The 15,191-nt window shown below is 36.0% G+C and overlaps 1 protein-coding gene across 4 annotated transcripts in view; it reads right to left on the bottom strand.

Annotated features, from left to right (window-relative positions):
- Positions 1 to 15,062, bottom strand: part of LOC119596913 (calcium-transporting ATPase type 2C member 1-like) — a 30,348-nt gene extending 15,286 nt beyond the window's left edge. The window contains exons 1-2 of one of the 4 annotated variants that reach the window (XM_037946276.1): positions 14,882 to 15,062; positions 2,209 to 2,262 (exon numbers count right to left, since the gene is read on the bottom strand). In XM_037946276.1, the coding sequence (XP_037802204.1) occupies positions 2,209 to 2,241 (33 nt within the window). In that variant the 5' untranslated portion in view covers positions 2,242 to 2,262; positions 14,882 to 15,062. Of the gene's footprint in view, positions 1 to 2,208; positions 2,263 to 5,386; positions 5,463 to 9,413; positions 10,049 to 14,881 lie in introns of those variants that run through there. The other 3 variants (XM_037946277.1, XM_037946274.1, XM_037946275.1) reach the window with 3 other exon arrangements.
- Between the last annotated feature and the right edge of the window lie 129 nt (positions 15,063 to 15,191).

Genomic DNA, 15,191 nt, shown 5'->3' with positions numbered 1-15,191 from the left:
AGAAATGTAGAGGAGAGGCATATTCATTGGAAAACAGATGGTAGCAGCTCATGCTAAGCAGAAGGGGAGGACCACACCACCTTGAAACAGTCTGCCACGCTGGCACACAAACAAAATATACAAGTGTTACAATCTCTGACTGTTAATTCATGGAAAGAAAATGGAAAGATCTTCGCATGCAGTCTATCATGATGAACAAGTTAGTTATGCTTTTTGCTACAAGCTTCACTCGAACTGTTCCAATCTTAACCTTCAATAGAAATCACTGGACTGGCAAAGGTAGTCACACTTTTTTTTTTCCTTTCTTTAATGAAAGAATTAGCAATACATATATGTGTATGTCTGTGTGTGTGTGTGTGTGTGTGTGTGTGTGTGTGTGTGTGTGTGTGTGTGTGTGTGTGTGTGCATGTGTATATTTGTGTGCATGTGTACATGTATGTGTATATTTGTATGTGTACGTGTATGTGTATATTTGTATGTGTACGTGTATGTGTATATTTGTATGTGTACGTGTATGTGTATATTTGTATGTGTACGTGTATGTGTATATTTGTATGTGTACGTGTATGTGTATATTTGTATGTGTACATGTATGTGTATATTTGTACGTGTACGTGTATGTATATATTTGTACGTGTATGTGTATGTATATATTTGTACGTGTACGTGTATGTATATATTTGTACGTGTACGTGTATGTATATATTTGTACGTGTACGTGTATGTATATATTTGTACGTGTACGTGTATGTGTACATGTATATGTGTATATTTCTGTGTATGTGTATATCTGTATATTTGTGTGTGAAGGATGAACTGTAGTCATGTTGACAAATGTATAAAAGGTATGAATGAGAATGAATATCTTAACAATACAAGTCATGTATTTCTGATGAAGATATAATCAAAACCAGTCAAATACATCTCTTGTATTGTGAAGACATTTCTTCTTATTCATACCTTTTATACATTTGTAAGTGTATATTTGTGTGTGAATGTGTATATTTGTGTGTGAATGTGTATATTTGTGTGTGAATGTGTATATTTGTGTGTGAATGTGTATATTTGTGTGTGAATGTGTATATTTGTGTGTGAATGTGTATATTTCTGTGTGAATGTGTATATTTGTGTGTGTGTGCATGTGTCTGTATTTGCATGTGTGTATATTTGTGTATCTCCAAATGTGTACACTTGTGGCAAGTGTATTTGCAGGTATGTGTGTATTTGTGCATGTGTGTGTTTACATGTGTGTATTTGCATGTGTGTTTTTGCGTGTGTGTGTGTATTTGCGCATCTGTGTATTTGCGCATATGTGTATTTGCGCATATGTGTATTTGCGCATATGTGTATTTGCGCATATGTGTACTTGTGTGTGTGTGGATTTGCACATGCGTGTACTTGTGCCTGTGAATTTGTGCATGTATGTATTTGTGCATATATTTACCTGTATTGCCTGTATTTGCGTATGTAAACACATACGCAATATGTGCACATATTTACATGCGTGTATGTGCATGTGTACATATATAAGCATATATGTATGCATCTCCCTTTTCATTTATGATCTTGTTGTCATGCCATACATATAATGATGTGTCTGTGTACTGGAAAATATGTATTTACTACAGTGCATTGAATTTTGACTGTGTCTGAATTACATAGCAAGATGTAGTGTCTATAATAGGGTTTCCAATATGAACTGAATTACCATGTCTCTGCCTGGCAGCAAAATAACATTGGTGCCGTAGTCATATTTTCATGTGAAATTCTTATATCAGACATACTGATGAAAAAGGAAATTCCCAGACTTCAACAAAATTTTGATATTAACAATCTAAAAAAAAAAACTGGTAACCTTTATCTCAATATAAAAATCAAATACAAGATAAATAAGAAGAAAATACAAAAAAAGGTAAAAGATTAAAATATTATCCTCCTGATCCAACCTGTTTCATGGTTATTTAATAAACATCTTTTAAAGATTGGGATTTGACATCATATGTGAAATGGCATCAATCAATACATGAAAATAAAAACATGGCATAAATTCAGCTCTGTGAATGGAGGCACAAACACACACACACATGGACATACACAGTTTGTCTGCTTGTTTTTGCTAGTCTCAGTGAGATAAAAAGAAATATCCACTTGGCCATCATGATAATAGACAAGGCTCAGTTTTATCTTGATATGAAAATGACAACTTACATCTTTCTTTTCTTTTTCTGGTAGGATTTTCATTATTGAGTTGAATCAATTAACCTACAAGAGAAGTACAAAAGCAGGTTATTAGATAAATCAAGTTAAAAAGAAAGAAAAAAGCAAAGTCAAAAGCATTGGAGAAGAAATGGTAGGTCCTGAAAAAGAGTTACAAAGAACACACAATATACAGTTGTCATTCCACCCTCTATGCTTATTATAACCCTTTATGGCAAGCTGGTGAATATTTAATATCACAGAGAAGTCTTACACATGGTTTCCAAATATTTAAAGAAAACATAAATATAGACAACAATTAGGACAGTAAAATGATGGGGGGGGGGGGGGAATACAGTACGCAAATCTCAAATTTCTCTTGTCCCATCACCCATCCCTCCACGCGTGCTCTCGCTCACCCATCCCTCCACGCGTGCTCTCGCTCACCCATCCCTCCACGCGTGCTCTCTCGCTCACCCATCCCTCCACGCGTGCTCTCTCGCTCACCCATCCCTCCCCGCGCGCTCTCTCGCTCACCCATCCCTCCACGCGTGCTCTCGCTCACCCATCCCTCCACGCGCGCTCTCTCGCTCACCCATCCCTCCACGCGTGCTCTCTCGCTCACCCATCCCTCCCCGCGCGCTCTCTCGCTCACCCATCCCTCCACGCGCGCTCTCTCGCTCACCCATCCCTCCACGCGTGCTCTCGCTCACCCATCCCTCCACGCGTGCTCTCTCGCTCACCCATCCCTCCACGCGTGCTCTCGCTCACCCATCCCTTCACGCGTGCTCTCTTATTCACACACACTTGTGCACTCATTCAAAGTTGCACTCACTCACACTCAGAAATATGCAAAAGATGCATTAATACAAAATATAATTACTAATATCAGTTTGTAAAAAAATCTATGAATATAAACACTGCACAATATACAAAAGAATGGCACACAGAATAGACAAAATTGATGAAGGAATGACAGTAGAAAGTAAAAGGATGAATCCAGAAAGCTGGCCCTTGGAGGACAAATCAATCAATTTAAACTAATCATGAAACTGAAAGGTTTAGTAGAGACCTTACATATAAAAGGTGAAAGGCATTTCCAACCTCTTTATGCTTCACAACCCCCTCTTCCAGCCTCCAATATGTGCCCCCTCCTCAGGATTCCTACTCCATGACCCAGAATCAGAGAGAGAGAGAGAGAGAGAGAGAGAGAGAGAGAAAGAGAGAGAAAGAGAGAAAGAAAGAAAGAGAGAAAAGAAAGAAAGAGAGAAGAAAGAAAGAGAGAGAAAGAAAGAAAAGAAAGAAAACGAAAGAAAGAAAGAGAGAGAGAGAGAGAAGAGAAGAAAGAAGAGAAAGAAAAAGAAGAAGAAGAAAGAGAGAAAGAGAGAAAGAGAAAGGAAAGAGAGAGAAGAGAGAGAAAAAAGAGAGAGAAGAAAGAAGAAAGAAAAAGAAAGAGAGAGAAAGAAAGAAAGAGAGAAGAGAAAGAAAGAAGAGGAGAAGAAAGAGAAGAAGAGAAGGAAAGAAGAGAGAGAGAGAGAAAAGAGAGAGAAAGAAAGAGAGAGAAAGAAAGAGAGAGAAAGAAAGAGAGAGAAAGAAAGAGAGAGAGAGAGAGAGAGAGAGAGAGAGAGAGAGAGAGAGCATTCAGCAACAGTACTAGGTTTATTTACCAAACTTTAATACAATATTCCTTTAAGACATGAGCTCAAAATATGTTCTCATATGAATCCTTCCACATCCCATGCCTAGCAATCCTCTGGCTAACCCTATGTCGTAACCCACATGTTGGAAACCACTTAAACTAAATATATATGTAAAAAGTTGACACTTATTCAAGAATTTGAGAACAAAATATAAAATGATTATATGATCTTAAATTATGAAATGAAAATAAAGATGATGAGAGAAAAAACTAACCAACTTTGAGAAAATATTCATTTATTTTCATCTGATAAAAAGGACAAGTAGAACAAGGAGAAAACAAGAAAATTATAAACATAGAGGAAAAGGAAAAAGAGGAAGAAGCAAAAGAGAAAATAAAATGTTAAACAGTAATATATCAAATGTACTGAAATGATACAAACCATTACCCTTATTTTCTTTCCTATATCAAGTTAACATGCTAGCAAGCAACAAAGTTCAATTAATAACAATGTCATCTCAATACTATTCAATAATAATAAGGGCATATACTACAACACAATTATATAGAAATGCAAATTTTGTACAATGAATGCTGACTGAGTAACTGCTTACTCCAGGAAAATCAGCAACTAGAAAAACTGATATTCCACAAAATATGCCCGTTTTAAACATGGCATTCATATATCCATATACAGTATCAGGATCTCAACTTGTACCACTCTGACCTTATATAATCCTTGCCTAGGGAAAATGAAGACAGTTGTCTGCTGTAAACAGTCAAATATGAAGACTTTGATACCTGCATAATTTAGATCAGACAGACCTAAATCAAATCTAATATTCAGATTTCACAATCATTTCTTCCCTAAGCTTACATCTTATGCATTCTGCATTCTTAGCCTTAAGGCATATACCAAAAAAGGGAGAGTTGCTGAATAGCTTCATGGACATGAATAATAAGAAATTCTTGATTCACAGTGACACAGTTCAAAGCAAAGAGATCAAGCACAGATATAATATATTTATCTTTTCATTTTATAATAAAATAGAATACAGATAACAAAAATGTGGTGAAAAAAGTGACAATATAAAAATACTATAACATACAACAAAAGTACAAATTCTTTTTAAACATTAAACAAAACAAAATGTAAAGAAGAGCAAGAGTAAGAGAGAAAGGAAGACCAAGCCTAGGAAAAAATATAACGTAAAAAGCAAGGACTTGGCAGCCTTTAGGATGTGGGACCAAAATAGCTACAGAGTGAAACTTTTCTTATCATCCACTTGAACGAATATCCTCAGAAGTACATCATGGGTTACTTCTCAAATAGTAGAAAAAAAAAGAACAAAACTTTCTTGGAACTAAACTGGATTTTTTTTTTCTCATTAAGATTAAGATTATCTTACTGTTAATGACAGATAATCCATAACTATTCCACAAACCACTGCAAGAATGTTCAAGTTGCTAAAAATAACAAAAAGGTGAACCTCAAACCACAGCTTCTAAAATCACTAAATCATAAAACATATAGGAAATGCATCTTCATACCTTATGTACCTTCAGTTTGAGGTAAGTTACCTGCACCATTCCCACACACTGCTAAATAGGCACTGGTAAACCCAAGACATGTGCACTACATCATGCCATGAGCAAGGTTGCCAAGGCTGCAATTTGTGCCATTAAGGCTTGTAGCTTAATTATGCTTATATTCTAGCAGTGCTTCTTTTTCTTTTTGATATGTGTGTGTATCTGTGTATGTATGTATGTATGTATGTATGTATGTATGTATGTATGTATGTGTGTATCTGTGTATGTATGTATGTATGTGTGTATCTGTGTATGTATGTATGTATGTGTGTATCTTGTTTTATGAGTATGTTATTGTATGTGTGTATTGGTTTGTATGTATGTATGTGTGTGTATTTGTGTACTTCTGTGTGTATGTATGTATGTGTATTTGTGTACTTCTGTGTTGTGTATGTATTTGTGTGTATTTGTGTACTTCTGTGTATGTATGTTGTGGTATTTGTGTACTTCTGTGTAGTATGTATGTATGTGTATTTGTGTACTTCTGTGTGTATGTATGTATGTGTATTTGTGTACTTCTGTGTGTATGTATGTAGTGTGTATTTGTGTACTTCTGTTTTGTATGTTGTTGTGTATTTGTGTACTTCTGTGTGTTATTTGTTTGTGTATGTGTGATGTATTGTGTGTATTTACTTCTGTGTGTATGTTGTTATTTGTGTATTTGTGTTATGTTGTTGTGTATTTGTGTACTCTGTGTGTATGTATGTGTGTGTTGTGTATTTGTACTTCTGTGTGTATGTGTGTGTGTATTTGTGTACTTCTGTGTGTATGTATGTTGTGTATTGTGTACTTCTGTGTATGTATGTTTGTATTGTGTACTTTGTGTTGTATGTTGTGATTTGTATTTGTGTTGTGGTATTTGTGTTGGTGTGTATTGTGTATTGTGTGTGTAGTGTGTATTTGTGTACTTGTGTGTGTATTTGTGTGTTTGTGTACTTTGGTGTATGTGTGTGTGTATTTGTGTATGTGTGTGTGTTATTGTGTGTGTAGTTGTGTATTGTGTGTGTATGTGTGTATGTGTGTGTTGGTATGTGTGTGTGTATTTGTGTATGTGTGTGTATTTGTGTATGTGTGTGTATTGTGTGTGTGTATTTGTGTATGTGTGTGTGTGTATTTGTGTGTATTTGTGTATTTGTGTATGTGTGTGTGTGCGTGTATTTGTGTATGCATGCGTGTATTTGTGTATGCATGCGTGTATTTGTGTATGCATGTGTGTATTTGTGTATGTATGTGTATGCATGTGTGTATTTGTGTATGTGCATGTATCTGTGTGAATGTGTATGTGCTTGTATCTGTGTGAATGTGTATGTGCAAGTATCTGTGTGAATGTGTATGTGCATGTATCTGTGTGAATGTGTATGTGTGTGTTTACATACGGGTGCGCGTCTATGTATGGGTGCATGTGTTTACATGTGGTTATGTTTATGTATGGGTGCATTTGTTTACATGTGGGTATGTTTATGAACAAGTTTATGTGTATAGCTGTGCTTATATATGTTACATATGTGTTAATTATATATACACATAAGTGTAAACTTCCCCCACCCCACATATACATATAGTGGAGTATACCTAAGGATTTCTACTGAGGATGCAGGCCTTTAACAAGCTGATGAAGTGGACATGTTTGCTGAATAAGGGAAGAAACTTGTCCACTAAGAACACTGGGGATGCAACCTTGCATCTCCTTTTGGCATTCCCTGAATATGTATATGTATGCACATACATTAGCCATGTACATATTTCCTATAGTGAGTGAATGAATGAGAGTGAGAGTGAAGGTACATATGAAGATGATAATATGGACATTCCAGAGAGAGAGAGGAAGAAAAAGAGATTAAAATAGAAAGGAATATGGAATGAAAAGGAGCCTAATAGAAGAAGAAGAAGAAGAAGAAGAAGAAGAAGAAGAAAAAAAAAGGATGGAAGGAAGAAAAAGGGGGGGGGATGGAAAGGATCGGGGAACCTTAGAAACCAAGACAATCTTGGATTTTTCCACACCAATCCCTAATCCTCTGGCTATAGTAGCACCTCCACTAATCTATCTGAGAATCAGTTATCATGTTTTGTCAATAGCACTGCCCCCATGCTAAGGCCTGCTTGCCCATGAGCTGAAAGGATTATCCTTGTACATGCTAAGTTGTGCATCATCCTCAGCAAGGCTTCCCGCTCACTGCAGAGAATATCTTTTATATGAAGGCCTGAGTTTCTGAGTCACCTGTATGATTCCTTACTCTGCCAAAAAGGAGGCCATCCAAAACAGAGAGAGAGAGAGAGAGAGAGAGAGAGAGAGAGAGAGAGAGAGAGAGAGAGAGAGAGAGAGAGAGAGAGAGAGAGAGAGAGAGAGAGAGAGAGAAAGAGAGAGAGAGAGAGAGAGAGAGAGAGAGAGAGATCCGCATTAGAATTTCCCACTAAGTTATAAATAAGGTTCACTGCATTGGCAACCATTATAATTCTAAATTTGCTACAGGGACTGCATACAGATGAAATTGCTATCTTGTAACCCTGATGCCACGAAGTGGTCACGAGCCTAATTCATGAGCTTTCAGAAGCATGAGTGGAATACTAAACCATCTAGACGACAACAATGAGTACCTATTTCCAAACAAACATCCTGTAAACACATTACATATACCTGAATCAATCTCTTTTGCACACTGGATATTTTCAGGCTAAATATTGTAACATGTATAAAAAGAATTATAAGAAAAGTAAAAGGAGAAAGGAAGTGAAAAAAGGACAAAGTGATCAAAATGGGAATGAGAAACATGGAATGGTATGAACTTAAAATATGAAGGAACAAATAAAAGAGAGAGAGTGAGTGAAAGACAAGGAGAAAGAGAGAGAGAGAGAGAGAGTGAGTGAAAGACAAGGAAAAAGAGAGAGAGAGAGAGAGTGTGAAAGACAAGGAGAAAGAGAGAGAGAGAGAGAGAGTGAAAGACAAGGATAAAGAGAGAGAGAGAGAGAGAGAGAGAGAGGAGAGAGAGAGAGAGAGAGAGAGAGAGAGAGTGAAAGACAAGGAGAAAGAGAGAGAGAGTGAAGACAAGGAGAGAGAGAGAGAGTGAAAGACAAGGAGAAAGAGAGAGAGAGAGTGAAAGACAAGGAGAAAGAGAGAGAGAGAGTGAAAGACAAGGAAAAGAGAGAGAGAGAAGTGAAAGACAAGGAGAAAAGAAGAGAGATGAATCAAGAAAAGAGAAAGTGAAGCAGGGAAAGAGAGGAGTGAAGACAAGGAGAAAGATGAATAGAGTGAAAGACAAGGAGTAAAGACAGAGAGAGGAAAACAAGGAAAAGAGAGAGAGAGATTGAAGACAGATAGAAGTAAAATAGAAGAATGAGTTAATAATCAAAAGAACATGGACAATGGTACCTAGTGAACAACAGATAGACGTGAAATGCCTATAATGTAAGAATGGGGAGTCCTCCACTGCAAGTGATGTTTGAAACAAGGACAAGATGTAGCTAGGAAGTGAAATACAATGCATCAAAGAACACACAGAGAAAACAAAAGCAAATATATAGATCAGAACATGATAAATGTTGTAAATAGTCAAGGATAGTATAAGTCAGAACTGCTACATCACTCGAAAAAAGAAGCATTGCAACGTGAATACACTGTAGCAATCAAATGGAAGGCAACTTGAAAAAATAGATCCTCTCAAAATCAATGCAGTGCACTGTTGCATACTACCAATGCTCTGTATTCCAAATCAAATATGCCTGTAAGCATATGTTGATATGCAACTATACGAATGCATCTGAATAAACCAATCATTCTAAAATAATAGCAAAAAAGCATGATCAAAAAAATTAGCAAAACAATGAGTAATAGCTCAAAGAGAATAATCATAAATCCAATATACTTCCTCACATATATTCGGACTATCAGTGATTAAATGCTCTTATAGCACTTGTGAAAATGCATGTTCAAAATCAGTGGCCACGAAGCATGATCATCATTCTAACATCAATGAGCAAACCATAAACTTACTCCTAAATAGATGGTGGTTGCATGGCCATTCTGCATTTTCTCAAGTGTGGCATATGGGTTCCCCCTCTGGGATCTGGCAGACAGTTTCATAGACATTGTTTCAGGCCTTGCTTAGTGTCTGTGTTCTTCTGTGTCTTCGCATGTCTCTGATACTGTAACCGTGTGAAACTTGATGAATATTATCTAGGGGTGCTGAAGCTTTCCAGCAAGAGAGAAAAAAAAAAGACTAATCACAATTTTCCTAATTATCTCCGTAACCCTTAACACTGGAAACTTTCACATAAAAAACAGACTTTGTCCAAAGTCAAAACAGATCAGTATACACAGCAAACTGAGTGATGTGCCACTTTCTGTATGAGGTACAGAGGTATGTAGTAACAACTACATGGATAGAAAAGTGTACCTTTTGATAGTATCACAACACACATCAAACTGTTTGTCTTATTACTACCCTGAAGGTCCATGCTCTTTGATCTCTGCCCAGTCATCACAACAATTCCATAATCACAGTATAATATCTTATCAGATATATGATGTCCATGATAATTATGGGTAACAGTAAAGAGAATGGCTCTACAAATAACAGATAATCTATTTAAAGATAACAGAATATTTTGATAATCTTGGATATATTAGATAATAGTATTACAAAATAACCTGCACAGTAGTGACAATCCCTCAAATTTCATACCTGATATGAAATGAGGTATTGGCAAACACTGTCTGTAATGGTCATAATATCTCTCTACAGACCTATCTGACTAAGAATTGTATCCTATTATATAATGGTAAATTTGTGTAGTCAAACTGCCAGATACAATGTACATAACATGCTCAGTCAGTGTGTATATGTATGTGCAGTTGAATTTACAATGAGGTTTACAACATAAACCACATTTGAACAACAATAGCCTAAACAAAACCTTGGAATTACAAGACCTTCTACTTGTATTTCCCCAGCTGCAAAAAGGTATGATTTTCAAGTATCACTACAGCAGGTCTGATCCTGGCATTTCAAGAACTTGATTTTTACACACCAGAAGCCGTATATTTCACTTTTATACAGTGGGCTTTAATAGAGCACAAAGTTTAAAGATTTATCAAAAGTTGTGAAAATGGGAATGCATTACTATAGACATATAAAATAAAACTATAAAGCAACAAAATACTATTCTTATCACACAAAAGAATAAAATATCTAAAAAATATTTAAGAGCATCTAGAAGTAGGAAGAATAAAAGCAAAATGACGAATCATGATGTAAATCTGTGTCAAAGTAAATCGCATGGTGTATGGAGACAAGATGTGGGACAGGAAAAGATCTGTGGTTTGGCTGGACGAAATAGGTCATACTATTTGCACTCAATACGTTCCATTTACAAGAAGAGAGGCAGGAAAACAGCAGAATGACTGGCTGGCTAATGGAGAAGAGGGCCTACTAGAGGAATAGGGTTATGAGGTCAATATCATGATATATTAATGGATCCTACATAAGGCTCATCGAAAATAAAAAAGCTTGCCAGTTTTTAGCAAGTCTTTCCATGATTGTAATGTATGATAAAGTAGATTATAATGTGTAGTTTCCTACAACTGTCTGGAACAGGACTTTACGGGTTAAAATGCTGCTGAAGAAGAGAAAGGCATGAGGAAACAGGAGTATGAAAAAGAACAAGTGGAATACTTTTGAAAAAAATTAAATAAAAATAAACTAAATAATTAAATAAAAATATATCTCAGTCATTCTACCTGCTTAAACAAGACTGGCAGCTAATCTTTCATTCTAAGTGGATACAAAGACATTTCAAGAGTCTTGAAATCTTATGTCTGCAGTTCATCAAATCCAAATACTTGCATTACACTGACAATTTCAAGGCATTTCTCATGTTCACCAATCAAAAACCAGATGTTCAAACCTGAGCTCCTCAATTATGTGCAGCTCTTCCTCATCAATCACATAAGAGGGCAGCCTTGATTAGATATCCCTCTTTTTTTTTTTCTTTTTTTTTTGGTGAGGAATCATTTAAAAATGAAGAAAATAGAAGATTGGGAAAAGTGAAAAAAGAAGAGGAGGAGGAGGAGGAGGACGAACAGAGAAGAGAAGGAGGAGGAGGAGGAGCAGAGAAGAGAAGGAGGAGTAGGAGGAGGAACAGAGAAGAAGGGAAGAAGGAGGAGGAGGAGGAACAGAAAAGAAGAGAAGGAGGAGGAGGAACAGAGAAAGAGAAAGAGAAGAGAAGAGAAGGAGGAGGAGGAACAGAGAAAGAGAAGAGAAGGAGGAGATAGAGATCAGTAAAAAAGAAAAAAAAATTAATGTGGAAGTAGATAATATGAGAATAAAAACAAGAAGAACTAGGATATTATAATAAGGGAAAACAGAACAAGATAAAAATCAAATGATCTGGCTAACAGCAAGTCAAATCACAGAAAATGCACTTAAGTCTAATCTAATAACCAATAAAATTAATCTAATTTTCAATATCATCAGATGAAGTTTTAGCTTTCTAAACAATCCTGGTGACTAAGCTGACATTTATCAGTTTCAGACAACTTTAAGCTTTCCAACAAAATAACAACAACAAAACCTTTAAAATGATGTACTGATTCGGCTTATCATTATCTGACTAGGGACGCTGATAAAGACTTTTACAACATGACATCTCTCTTTACACTAAAATTTAGTGTTCTTTAATACTAATATGTGTGACATCAATCCAAACCCTTGTACACTCGACGTAAAATACATCAAGCAAATGAAAATGTAGCTACTCCATGAACAGAGAAAATGAAAAGAAACCCATGAAATATATGTATATATATATCACCTACAATAATCTCCATAGTAATTGTACTCCAAGGTCCTCACTACAATTTTATCATGACTTTAGAAAATGATCTTTGCACTCTCCTCCTTAGATTAAAATATTTAACACAAGCCTAACAATATATACCACGAATACTGCTGCATGAAAATTTGGGGTTATTTGGTCTAAAAAACAATTTCTGCCTACAACTAAGAAGAAGAAGAAGAAGAAGAAGAAGAAGAAGAAGAAGAAGAAGAAAAAGAAGAAGAAGAAGTGACCATTATACACGTAACAGTCATTATGGCCGGATTATGGGGACATCCTTCTGATGCCAGGTGGGCTTCTAAGTCACCTGGGTATCCGGCACTAAATGGATATTGCCGAGGAACAGAAAGGAGGGGTAAGGTACAAACATTTCAACGAAAAATTTCACAAGGATTTTATACAGCTAGAAATTTTAAATTGCTAAAAGAAAAAGGAAGTGGAAGGCTTTGCAATTCTTCCAAATGAATTAAACATGATCATTTCAAGCAATGTTTTTGCTGACCAAGAATTTTTTAATTGACCATTACCAGCTTCAAATGAGCCAGCACACAAGAATTAAGAGCACTCATATTTTGTAATAAAAATGAAGATAACAATGACAAATGCACCAATCACAAAAAAAGTAAAAGAAATGCTTCACATAAAGTTTATGAAGAAGTTATGTGGGTATTGCAAACTTATGGAGGAATTCACAATGCATTAAAAGCCTAATATTGCAAATGGAAATTCTCCTCCTTTGTTCTACTTTTTCTAATATTTTCCTTTTTTTCTTTTGTTTTCCTTTTTTTGTTCTTCTTAATAATACAATCCTAGTTTGCCTTTTATTCTCAACACTTCTGAAGCACTTGGATAACTTCTTGGGTTTTGGAAGATGATAATTTAAAACAAATACTTAAGACCATGATAAGTTATTCCTTGTTAATTAACCCTTTGAATGTGGCTGGCATGATATCCAACGGCTGGAAGTGGGCAAAGTCACAGATGGTGCCCTGTGGTATTTGATCCTTAGAGGGAGTCCCATCTTTCTCTAATAGAAATACCATCATTTATTTACTGTCACTATTACATAGTTTTTAATTCTAGGATATTAAAATAAAAATTGTAAAAGTTCTCTTGGCAAAATTTTCCCAGAGACAACTATAACCTAACAACATATGGTAACTAAGGCACACGATACATGAAATAACCGTCATTCATAAATAACATTTATGTTCTGTGAGTTTAGATTTGATGAAGATAGATTTGAGTAGATTTAAATCAGAATTAAATCAGGTTTGCATTTAGAAAGATAAGATTAGACTAGGAGTATGACACTGAGATGCCACTGGATGTACACATTAGGAAATTAAACACTATCATCTTTCTTGTTACTTAAAAACCAAGACAACACTAAACCTGAATTAAATGTACATGTTAAAAACACACCTGCAAGCCTACCACCAACCAGAGCAATGCCATGCCTGTCAGTGCTTTGGCAAAAGCCATAAAGAATTATAAAACCCAGGTTCCATTAGCCAGATTACTGTGTGAACCAATTCTTTTTTTCCTAAACCAGGTTTTTCTCCATACAGCATTTGTCAACTTATTTTCTTTATTTCTGACATAAAATAAGAGGGTGCATTTTTTTCTTTCTATTTTCCCTGTCTTATTGCAGTCATCATTTTCAATGGTTATTATTGAATAAGATTTATCAAACTTCTAAGTATAGACTACAGATCAACATTGTCAGCAAAAAATTATCAGGATTTGGCCAAATTAAACTTTTTCTGGTTCCCCAAATTCCCCAACATTGCTAACCTTGGCCTGGTCAAAGAGGGGATGACCCCCAGTCTTATCGGGTGGATGGAATCTAGGCTTGAAATAGACCTTCCCTAGTGAACTGCTGTCAAACAAGGATCAAATTGAGTTTCCCTCTTGCCAGAACACAAGTGATGGAGGTTTGCTTGCCCTTGCCTGTGTGGAAATCTTGTGGTAATCACCTGACAATGCCCCATCACATAGTGGACTTCAGACGGCAGACCTCCCACAACAGATCACAAGTTTGAAGTGGATGTAACACAGCCAATAAAATTACAGGACAAATGTCCCACTTCAAAAAAAAAAAAAAAAAAAAACTCAACAGGTATCGCCTATATATTTGCTGAAGAAAATACCCGCCAAACCAACACGAGCAGCAGACAAATCATGAACATCTGTATATACCTTATGTGTCCCAACAAGTTCCCTGAGCCAACAGACCCTTCTGGAAAACTTAAATATTCTCATTAACTATGGCCTCAAGGATAATGTCAGTCTATTTGCTCTCTACATATACAATTCATAAATGCTAATACATAACCATGGCTAAGATATAACTAAGATATAACGTAACTTATGGCAAAAATTATCAGTGGATATGACATCAGCGATAATGACAAGGACATATTTTGAACATCGATTTCATGAACTCTGCACACTTAACATCAATAAAAACCATAACTCCCATCATCAGTTTCAAAAAATAAACACGAAATACAAAACTTTCACGACCCGACGGCCATGTGAAACCAGATAAATCTAAATCAGCTGTTTGGATCCAAGGAGTTAGAAAAGGAAAATAAAAACCCGTATCTCCTCCTCACTTACCTCTCATAAGTCGATAATTCTTCCCGGCTTCAACTCACACATCACAAAAGCTGACTAGATCTACCATGAACTGAACCCACGGGCCTCAATCCCTCGAGAAAAGGCGGGGATTTAGAGAGAAAAGGGAGGAGAACGAGGCCACACTCCCTTCTTCAACACTCCATTGTTTTGCTCTGAAGAAATGGACGCGATTTTTCCGTCTAATATTGAATCCTATCCGTTTTTAAAACTAGCGTAAGACTTCTTCTCCCAGAGACAATGAAATGAAATTTAGTTAATTATGAAATACGGGAGTTAATTTATCCTAAAA

This window comes from Penaeus monodon, chromosome 38 (genome assembly GCF_015228065.2).
Source record: "Penaeus monodon isolate SGIC_2016 chromosome 38, NSTDA_Pmon_1, whole genome shotgun sequence".
Taxonomy (NCBI): Eukaryota; Metazoa; Arthropoda; class Malacostraca; order Decapoda; family Penaeidae; genus Penaeus; species Penaeus monodon.
The sequence above is the reverse complement of the archived record's forward strand: the minus strand, read 5'-3'. Positions and strand labels throughout refer to the sequence as shown.